This window comes from Nannobrachium achirus (assembly GCF_963921795.1).
Source record: "Nannobrachium achirus genome assembly, chromosome: 4".
Classification (NCBI taxonomy): Eukaryota; Metazoa; Chordata; class Actinopteri; order Myctophiformes; family Myctophidae; genus Nannobrachium; species Nannobrachium achirus.
Window position 1 is genome coordinate 10,536,268 of NC_137813.1, and position 11,604 is coordinate 10,547,871.

Below are 11,604 nucleotides of genomic sequence, written 5' to 3' on the forward strand. Positions count from 1 at the left end.
AGCCTAAAGTGTTCTCTGGTCCAGGATTCTCTCACTATAGTCTGTCTGTGTTGTTAATCGAGCTGTGCAGTGCAGTGCGTACTGTAAGCTATCTGTCTGTGTTTTGTGCCTTTCTGTGAGCAGTATTTAATGCGGTTGATAAACCGCGTTGCTTGTTAACATGCCATGGGTTCATACAGTATGCTGCTTTGGGGGAAATGGCACTCCCAGTTGTTTTTGTAACCCCATGTCTTTCATTCTCTACATGTCAAACATTAATATTCTTCTCATGACTACATTTCTAGGAAGGGACTCTTGGGACCAACATTTTCAACACACTTATCATGAATTAACCACTTGAGCCCTATTTAAAATATAGTGAAAATAGCTGATCTACAAGTTCACAATGTGGCACGGTGTGATGCGTTGTAAGCTTGTAGAACTGCCATTAAAAGTTCTGATTTATTTATTTGCATATTTATTTATTGTTCTAAATTTCAATGCAGCAACTTTTAAATAATCCATTTCAAGGAAATATCACAAATAAGTGTTCTTTAGTTTTTATTAGTATTACTTTATCACTTAAAAGCAAGGAGTGCACACACACATTTGCTTATAATTACAACTGCTGATTTATTTTGAAAGATCATTTTCCTATCATTTATAATCAAATACATGAAAGAATAAATCTTGACCATCAAAAAGCATTTCTGTGTTCAATTAACTGTTAGATAGTAATTACATTAAAGAAGACACTGAAAATAAAATATGTTGTTTCTGACAGACATTATTTCTGTAGAGTGAACAAAAGTGTTGAATTGAACTCATACTTAAATGCCATGAAATAAAACATACAATCAAGTAGAAATATAGACATTTCAACAGGCTCACAGACACGCAATATGTGTTAAGCTAAATACATTAATTCGTATTTGGCTGTACTTCAGATGTAAAATTAATTTATTGCGTTCAATCTATGATACATACAAAGTATTTGATTTTAAGTGACAGTAGACCTTTCATATATAGAGTTGTTGTTTTGGATGGAAATTAACCCTTTTCATTCAAAGCTGAGGATTAGTCTAGTCTGTGTGATTGACAGGAGAGATGATCAGAGGAGCTGAGTTTTTACCACTATCATTAACAAAGGGACTGAAGTATGGATATAGTTTCTCAGTGAAGGTGCAGCCAGTGAAAGAATAGAGATGAACTCTGGCCTCCACATCATAAAAGGAGACCAGACCCTCCTCATAATCCACGAACACTCCCACTTTCTGGACCTCCTCTCTTACAGGGAGGATGACAGAAGGGCCAGCGAGAGCCACATACTCATTTCCATTCCTCAACCTTATAGTCCAGCAACCATTGTTGGGGCTTGCTGTGATTTGTTCTTTCCTGTTGATGGACTCTCTGGCCACTCCTAAAGTCCAGTCAGTCTTCCCTTTAACCTGGACTTCATAGTAAAACCTTCCTGAGGAGAATCTTTGTTCCCCTAAGACACTAGCACAATAACTGAATCTCCTTGTGTTGTTTGGGAGATCCTTCTTTACCTTTCCTGGCTTTCCACAACTGACTTGTTTTCCATCATCAGACAGGATGAGGCTGGGATATGCTGTATCAGGATCCAGAGTTACATCCGTTGCATATTGCTGGATCCTCTTCAGCTCAGCATCACACAGCTTCTCCATCTCTTTACTGAGTGTCTTCTCAAGATGAGTCAAAGCTGTCCTCACAGTTCCCACGTGTGAAGACTGATGGACATCGACCTTTGTCCAGTCCTTGGTGGGTGGAGGGGTCTTGTTGGATGTGATGTTCTGGAGGAGGTGGAGGTGGTCTTCAGTGAGTGAAAGCTGCTTCAGCTCAGAGCTTCTCTTCTCTAACTGAGTGATTTCCTGTTGCAACTCTTGAATGAAACCTTCAGCCTGTTTCTCTGTTGTTTTCTGCTTCTCTTCAATCACATCAATGACCTCAGCCTGGCTTCTCTCAATACAGCTCGCTAGAGCAGTGAAGACCTGCACACTGTCTGCTATCTCTCTGTCTGCATCTTTCTTGCTGAGCTCTACTGTGTGTTTAACCTCCTGAATCTTCAGTTGCCTCTCTTGTATCATCTTCTGAACTCTAGCCTCTGTCTTTCCCAGTTTATTCATCTTTCTATCGCATTCCTCTTTCAGAGATACAATGTGATGTGACTTGTGGTTTAACTGAGTGCAGAACTGACAAACACACACGTGGTCAGTCTTACAGAACAGTTCCAGAGGTCTGTCATGTGTCTTACACATAAGGTCTTCCAGGTTCTTCACAGGGTCGATTAGTTTGTGTCGTTTAAACGCTGTGGCTTTCTGGTGAGGCTCTAGGTGAGTCTCACAGTAGGAGGCCAGACACACCAGGCAGGACTTCAGAGCTTTGACCTTGGTCTCAATACAGAAATCACATGAGACTTCATTTGGTTTAGCAGGTTCTTGGCTTATGTTGGAGGATTTTTGTAGCTCCTTTGTCTTCCTGAACTGATCAGCCATCTCAGAGAGGACTTTATTAACAGAGCATTTTGGTCTCATATTGAAGTTTTCTTGACATAGTGGACACTTACACACATCATTGCTGTCCCAGTGCTGTGTGATGCAGGTTTTGCAGTAGTTGTGTCCACATGGAGTGGTGATTGGATCAGTGAACACATCCAGACAGATGGAACACAGGAACTGCTCTTCAGACAGGAGGCTGCTGGCGGACGCCATTTCTACACACTGAAAATAAAGTGAAAATATGAAATCTTCAATTATAATGCTCTTTATACTGACAAAGTTAATGTTTACCAACCACACTTGCAATTTACAATTGCATCTTTCTAGTTTGTGTTTGACACGGTAGCTTCAATAGCTGTGGTTTCCAGTAAGGTGAACAGGTATTCTATCTTGATGAGGAAGTTTTAGACCATGCGTACGTGTTATGTTAATAATGCCAGTGGAAAAAATACACTTCAGAGTCAAAACAGAAATCTACATGAGAGATTAATGAAGTGCACCACAGGATTTTAATGAATGCAGTGTTACAACTAGTCTGATGCAAGGTCTCCTAGAGCTTGTAATCCTGACACTTTACGAGTGATCAAAATCATTCAAACTTATTCTTAAAAGATTAAATTGTGCATAATGAAGAAAAAGGAAAATAATAATAAATGTCCCACGGACATTGAAACGTTTTGCAATGGACACTTGCAATGAATCTTGCAATGACATCTGAACACACGTGATAAAACATGCTCCATGCTTTTAAAAACAGAAAGAAAAAACAGATAGAAAAAAGAAAATAATAATAAATGTCCCACAGACATGGAAAGGTTTTGCAGCGGACACTTGAAATCTTGCAATGACATCTGAACACATGTGATAAAACATGCTTCATGCTTTTAAAAACCAACACTCACAACACATCGCATTACCATTCAAAAATAGCAGATATTCCAAGTGTAAAAAAGGTTAGTTATAGGTTGGTTAATGCATGTTTTGTAATGAGTAGTTGGAGTAGTTCCAATTTTCATTATTTTTACTTCTACTCCACTACATCTCAAAGGCAAATCTTTTTACTCCACTATAATTATTTGAAATTTTAAGTTACTAATTACTTTTTAGATTTTGAGAACCACTTCAGCCCTATACATTTCAGCCATTTGAAAATAGCCAAGATCTGCTATTTTCTAAACATTTTCATAGATTTTATACTTTTTTTGTGAAATGGGACCTTCTGCATAATGACTACTTTATACTTTTGGCACTTTTTTTATACCGTACTAATACTTTTGTACTTTTACTCAATTAAACTTTCAATTCCTTTTACATGTAACAGAGTGTTTCTACATTGCCGTATTGCTACTTTAACTTTTTCCACCGCTGCCAGTAACTAACGTTTTCAATGACTGTAAAAAGTGCAATATTTGCCTTTAGGGCACGGCCACACCACACTTTTATTCTTCCTATGAGGGTGATTCTGCCAATGACAAGAAGTATGATATAGGCCTACAGTATATACTCAAATCAAGTTCAAGTGCTTTGAAATTACAGTACAGTATTTAGTAGTAAATGTATTTAGTTATTTCTCTTAGACTTCTCACAGAAATACAGTGTAATTTCAGGTATTTTTGTTATGCACAGTGTACTGAAAACCGTATCAATACTGTACTCACCCGTTTGTGCTTGAGTCTTCTCTGTTAATGAGGAGAATCCTGTTGATAGAAGGTTATTGTAGAGAATATGATCTCTGCTGTCACTCTGTGTAAGCCTTTCACTTCTCATATACTGTACATACAGCACATTCAAGACGTCATTAGCACTGTATCAAAAGTTAACCCTTCCCTGGACTCTTTCACACTTATACAGGTTGATAATGTGCAGACTAAAAACACGAATTCATACCAAATGTTACCTTTATAGTCTACTTTTCTTACAAATGTTCAAATATTGACCGAGAAGAGCTGAAGAGTTGTTAATTTTCCTCTGAAATCATACAGTAACACTTTAAACTTTGATTCTTTTTTCTTTTTTTTCTCCAATGCGTTATCATCATCAACTTTGTTTCTGATCAAGGCCCCTGTAATGTTTTATATATATAAAAGAAACAGAATTTCATAAATGTACCAGCTCACAATGTGTCACGCTGCAACAACATTTTGTGAGCTTGTAGATCGGCTATTTGTCAGCTTTTTTTGCTAACACCAAAAGTGTCAGCAGGTTTCTAACACAATGCAAGAGTTAATTAATACTGCTAATTCAAACAATGCAAACATATAATATGTCAATAATTTAATTAGAAGAAAGCTAGCAAAATGTGTCAGGCCTTTATTATTGTTAATATCAATAATAAAGGCCAGGGACATTAAGAAAACAGTGTTTTGCTGCAAACACGTATGCAACAAGGACTCACATAACTTTTAAAATGTAGACATAACTTGATCAAGTTTCTTGAGCGGTTGCTAGGCTACACATTTCACTTCCTTTTTTTCCTTTTCTCAGTTCACCTTTTTCCCCTGGAAAGATCTGGTCAGATGATTTGTGGTTTGTCAGAAATGTACAGTTTTTGCTAAGGGAGAGAGAGAGAGAGAGAGAGAGAGAGAGAGAGAGAGAGAGAGAGAGAGAGAGAGAGAGCTAGGCAGGTAATGTCTCACTCATTCGTGGCTGTCGGAAAGGCCAGTGGTTCTGATATAGGTGTGGGAGGTTATTAATGATGGGCTGATATGGCAGCTGTCCAGTAGATTTGTGGGCTGGCTTTTCCATTACAGATAACAAGCCCCTGATGTGCTGTGAAACTGTTCAAAGGGGAACTGTTGAAAAGGCTGCCCATGTTTCCACACAGAACTGAAAGAAGAACTCTGTGGAGTGTGGACGCCAAGACGGAAATATGAAGACTCGTGCGCAGAATCTTTAAACACGTGAGCGTCCGTAAGGCTGCGGGCCCTGCCACTATTACAGGCCGCGCTCACAAAGCCTGTGAGGACCAGCTGAAAGGCTGTGGTCCTTGAAGCCTTCAAAATGTCCGCCATTGTGCCCGGCATCCCCAAGCACTCCAAGGTGACTTGGCTGAATCTCAGCACAGGAGCCCCTCGGGTATCCTCTCCTTTACTCCCTCTATACACACCTAACTGCATTGCATAGCCAGCTACGCACAGCTCCAATGTCATTTTAATTGATTATTTAATTGAATATTGCACACTGACACACCCCCACATCAGTAATGTTTCTGTTCACAATACTTCACCATATAAGGACATTATAACCGTATCTTAATTAATAAATGCTTATTACATGCAAGGACCGTAACCACTTTCAACATGGCGTCCCTTTGATCATGTGAAAAACTGCATGTCACATTGTGACGAGTTTTGACAGCGTTGTGAGCCACGCAGAGTGAATAGACAACAAGTAACCCCATAATTCGGACCTGGGTCTCCCTGCGTGGAAAGCCAACATCTTAATTTTAACCACTAGCCTAAAGGGGACTCTTGGGACCCAAATGTACAAAAATGTAGGCCTATTATGAATTACCACTTTAGCCCTTGTCACAGCCCCATGTAGTCTGGCTCACTAGGGCCTGCCGCCTGAGTCAGACCTGGGCATTGTGCGGCCCGGGGGTCACTCTGACCAGCCCTTGTAGGGTTAATGGCAAATTACAAAATAAACACATTTTCAAATTTAACCTCTTGCATGGACTAAAGCTACATTTATTTTATTTTGATCATCAGCACGTGTGCGTGATCATTGGCTCTTGTCTCAATAACAAGCAGGTGGTCAGACTGGCCACAAGTCAAGACAACCTGCCTAACCTTACCCTTAGGCCTACCCATCAAAAATGGATAATGTGGCTAAAAAAAGTTGATGCAGAATGCTGGGTTTTCAACAAAGATTTGACAGCTAAGTATTTATTTACTGAAGTCGGTGTGTTTAGTTTGCAGGGAGCACATCTTGCGGGGAGCACTGACCTTTGGCTCTGCCCTCCAAAATATTTTCTGTTGTTCATGTGGCCCCATGGGAAAAATAATTGCCCACCCCTGGCCTGAGTGGTTGTATTCCCCTGTCTATCCTTGACTTCCCACAGGTCCTGCTGATTGACAATCAGGTGTGCAATGGGAGCACCTGGCCAATGTTCCCAGTGTGCTCTATAAAAGGCTGGGTGTGGCTTTATTCTCTCAGTCAGTCTCTCCAGGAGAGCAGCAGCATGTTGGCTTTCTTATTAGCCTAGCTTTTGGTTTGCACCATTCAACATCCACATACTACTGATTAACACACCCCAAAGGTTTATTTGTTCAAACTTTAAAGTCATTGTTTATATTGTAATTAAATATCTTGCTTTGTGCATTTTTAAAAGCTGTGTCTTTCTCCTTTTTGTTATGGCCTAGGAGCCAGGTCGTAACACCCCATTTCAAATATAGTGAAAATAGATGATCATTCTACAAGATCACAATGTGCCACGGTCTGATGCATTGCGAGCTTGTACATTTGCTATTAAAAGTTGTTCTTTAATTATTTGCATATGTATTTTACGCTCTAAATTTCAACACAGCAATGCATTGATAATGATATTAAGAATAAAAGGCACATTATATTTTTTTACTTTTGAATACTTGAGCTTGAGAATTACTTTGACACACTAATTAAATATCACAAATAATAGTCATCTTTAAAGTTTCATTAGTATTATTAGTGGCCAAGGCCACGAAGTGGCAAAAGGCCACTCATTGATATTGGACTTCAGCACTATTATTATTCCGCCACTTTTGCTCTAGCGGCTAGACCGTGCAGTCGCTTTTTACGAAACTCGGCAGTATGGCAGAGGACTATGCCAAACGGCTAAAACGCGAAGCTCGCAACAATCGGACAAAGGGTGGCGCTGTAGGAAGCCTTTGAAAAATGCCAACTTTGAACAGGTGTAGCTCATGCCCTGTTTCAGGTACAGCAATGAAACCTGTATACACTTATGCGTCTCCTCATGCCGAACAACTTTTACGCTCTGACTTTTGACCTCTGACCTTTACTTCTCCCACAATTTTGAATTATATGAAAAACAGTCAAAATGTATCTCCTCCTGGGATTTTCGCGTAACGTGCGCGAAACTTTTTTTACATGAACTTTGGACCAATACGGTCTGAGAAGTTAGGCGGATTTTCTTTAAAGCGAAACGTTATTTTTTAATAATTCACTCAATGTTGCAGTTTTATGCAAATTATTCTTCTGCCTCTAAATCATACATGCAAAGTGACACGTTCATGGCATTTGGCAAATATGTAGAGGGTTATTCCAAATATCACTGAAAGCAATCTTACTCCAATTGGCCAAAGGGGGGCGCTATACGAAGCGTTTGAAAACTCAAACTTTAAAGGGGCATAAGTCATGCCTCGTTTCGTTTGAAGACATGCAACTTGCTTACACGCGTGCCTTGACTCAAGCGGAAGACATCTTTGTCTTTGTTAAGTAAGCTCCGCCCTTAGATTTTCCGCAATTTTGAGCAGTTTGTAAAACACTTAAACCCGCTTTTATTCCGGAACTTTCGCGTCACGTGCACGGAACTTTTTTTACATGAACTTTGGACCAATATCTAAAGATCTGTCAGATCGTTTTTTTTTTAAATTGAAACATGCTTTTTTAATAATTCAATCAACATTGCAAGTTTCATGCAAATTATTCTTCTGCCTCTAAAACATACATGCAAAGTAAAATTTTCATGATGAACTACCGTAGAGGGTAAGTCCAAATATCACTGAAACCAAAAAGAATCATATTTGAACTGGGGACCCCCCACCCTGACGTGAGTAGGGTTTTCCCATGATCTGGGCCTTAGGCTAGATGCAGAATAGAGCTGGGACGTTCGCGAACGAATCGAATCTTTTGAACGGCTCTTTGAAGTGAACGTTGGGATCCGGTTCGCGCAGTAGAGAGCCGTTCATTTGGGGGGGAGACCCCCTCCCCCCAATTCAACATCTCCTTGCTACTCCACTGAGTACTGACTGAGTACAGTGAGTGAGTGAGAGAGAGAGAACAAGTGGAGGAGCGAGTTCATTGTTGCCTGCTTGTTTTTTTTGGTGTTTTATGAATAACAAAAGTCAAGGTAGCTTAATTTACACACACATTTTATGAAAAGGGTAAATACTAAATTGTGATCTCAACTGTCAGCAGAGGAATGTGGTGCCACCTTGTGGATTCATGTTTAAACAAATTCTTCTTAAAAATATATAAATATACAAGGAGCCAAATGAGCCAGTCTTTTGAACGGCTCTCTTAGTGAGCCAGATCGATGTGATGGTACTGTCTCACTTCAAAGAGCCATAAATCCCACCTCTAATGCAGAATGGTTAGGCACAGATGTGTGTGTGTGTGTGTGTGTGTGTGTGTGTGTGTGTGTGTGTGTGTGTGTGTGTGTGTGTGTGTGTGTGTGTGTGTGTGTGTGTGTGTGTGTGTGTGCGTGCGCGTGCGTGCGTGCGTGCATGTGAACTGAATCTAACTGATGGCTTAGTTTGGTTTTCAGAAAAACTACATTTCCCAGAATGCAGCAGCTAAGATGGCTGCTTGTTGCAATCAGTTTGATTTGTCAGCACCTGGCCGCAACACAGCTTCTCCGAGTCAGGCAATCCAAATGTTTTTGCTCTTAACCACCGAGCTCTGCTTCACTGTGTAGCTGGCTCTCGAAGGGACTCTTCCATCGAGCAGTAAGCAAAACTCCACTATGTTCTCCTCTGTCGCACATTTGCTCTGTATTTTGCCACATTGCTAATGGTGGTTCTATCTGTTCCCATTGTAGGCAAATTAGGAGCTGCATCTGAGTCTTGGAAGAGAAATGGCATGTGTTAATGGAAGCAACGGCATACTGTGAAACATATGTTTCGAATGTAACCCCTGTTTGTTAAGTTCTGGAAAGAAGCATATTTTGAGTTAAAAGCCCCGGTTTTGGGAAGAACTTTATTTCATGTTTTGGGTTCAGACTTCACAATACTTAATGTTTAAAAACTTTATTTGAAGACGTTTACTACTTGAATTATTTGAAAACATTGTGATTTAAAAGACATGCCTGAAAATGGCTAGGTTGTTAACCTTCTGTTTTGAAGGTTTACAACCTGATGACCAACTCTTCAACAAAGACAACTAATGAAAAAGTTGGAAAATAAAGATATTGAGTTAAAACCTTGAGGAGTTCTTTGGTCTATTTTATGTCTGTTGCATATAGTCTTTTGCATACATGTTGTGTAGAGGTCAATTTGTGCTTTTACCAATAACTATGCCGATTAGTGTAAAATCGGCAGAGTCTCTGTCATTTATAGCGCCACCAGAAGGCCGAAAACGCATTCTTCAATATTACTCCTTCAGATTTTATCCGATAATCACACAAATGGGCACACAGTATCTCTACAGTGATGTAATCATGACGGATTTGTCCAATATCATATTCTATCTAATTGGCTAACATTGAATTCCAAGGTTTGCAGGATTGCTCCTTTTTGAAGAAAATGTCTCAAACGCAGCCTGCTATTTGTGTGAGATTCTGCACGCACATTCCCACTAGGCCAAGGAACAGATGCCATCCTTCTCACATTGGCCTGTTATAGCGCCACCAGCGGGTCAATTTTTGCAAAACCCATTTTTGGAACAAAATGCCTCAAATCCCGCATGCAGCGTCCGATTGCCGTGAAAGGCCAAAGAACACGTGGTACCCTTTTGACTTTGGCCTATTATAGTCACCACTAGGCCAAAAAAAAAACACCTGACCTGCTGGAGACCTGTTCGGAAGAACACTGCTTCTAGTTTTTCTTTGATTTCTTTTTTGCTTTCCCTTGATGCTTTTTTGCTTTCCTACTTTTTCTACCTTGCCTTGGCCACTTTATCGCTGCTTGCAGCTATATTTATTATTATTATTTATTTTTTCATAAAGAGTCAAATTCAAGGAGTACACACACAGGCACTAGGCATTAATTACAACTGCTGATTTATTTTTGGATCATAGTGAGATTATAATCAGGTACATAAAACAGTCAATCATTGGGATCATAATCAGGTACATAAAACAGTCAACCATTAGCATCAAAGTCATTGTATCGTTGTGTTAAATTAACTGTTAGTAATAGTAATCTTGAATGTGATTAAATAAAACATGCAATCAAGTTCTTGTACCATGGTAGACAGTTCATCAGTCTCAGACAGGAAATATGTTAAGATATTTACCATATATATTACTTAATAAGTAATATCTGTCTGTACTTCAGATGTAAAATGAAGATATTGTGTTTCAATAAAATGTATAAAACATCATTAGGAACACTTATTATTAGATGTGATTTGAAGTGACCCTTGACTAAAACCAAACCTTTGATGAACACATTTGTTTTTCTTGAATGCAAGCTAACCTTTTTCGTGTAAAGCTAAAGAGAATGTGTCCAATCTGTGTGATTCCATGAATTTAATACACAGGACCACAATGGAAACAAGCCATAAGGGATTTCGGCACCATTGCATAATTGCACCACGGCACTATTTATAAACTGTTAATAAAATATTCATTCAACCAATCAATCAATATTGACAGGAGAGATGATCAGAGGAGCACAGTTTTTACCAGCATTATTAACACTGGGACTGAAGAATGGATAGAGTTTCTCAGTGAAGGTGCAGCCAGTGAAAGAGTAGAGATGAACTCTGGCCTCAACATCATAAAAGGAGACCTGACCTTTCTCATAATCGACATAAACTCCCACTTTCTGGATCTTCTCTGTTATGGGGAGGGGGATAGGAGGGCCACCAGAAGCAGTGTAATAATTTCCATTCCTTAAGCATATAGTCCAGTAACCATAGTTAGGGCACAATGAGCTTTTACCTTTCCTGTCGATGGACTCTCTGGCCACTCCTAAAGTCCAGTCAGTCTTCCCTTTAACCTGAACCTCATAGTAAAACCTGCCTGAGGAGAAGCTTTGTTTTCCTAAGACATTGACATAATTATAGAATCTCTCTGTGTTGTCTGGGGGAATCTTCATTATGTCTCCATGACTTACTTTTTTTCCATCCTCAGACAGGATGAGTTTGCAGTGTGCTGTATCAGGGTCGAGAGTTACATCCACTGCATATGCTTGGATCCTACTCAGCTGATCACACACTTTCT

At 39.6% G+C, this 11,604-nt stretch overlaps 1 protein-coding gene across 1 annotated transcript in view; it reads right to left on the reverse strand.

Moving 5' to 3' along the window:
* Positions 1–1,061: 1,061 nt before the first annotated feature.
* LOC308282633 (uncharacterized protein) overlaps positions 1,062–11,604 on the reverse strand; it is a gene marked incomplete at both ends in the record, with an annotated part of 11,591 nt that continues 1,048 nt past the window's right edge. The window contains 2 exons of the mRNA XM_080723018.1: positions 1,062–2,720; positions 11,033–11,604. The exon at positions 11,033–11,604 is cut by the window's right edge and continues 1,048 nt beyond it. Of these exons, the coding sequence (XP_080579144.1) occupies positions 1,062–2,720; positions 11,033–11,604 (2,231 nt within the window). The remainder of the gene's footprint in view (positions 2,721–11,032) is intronic.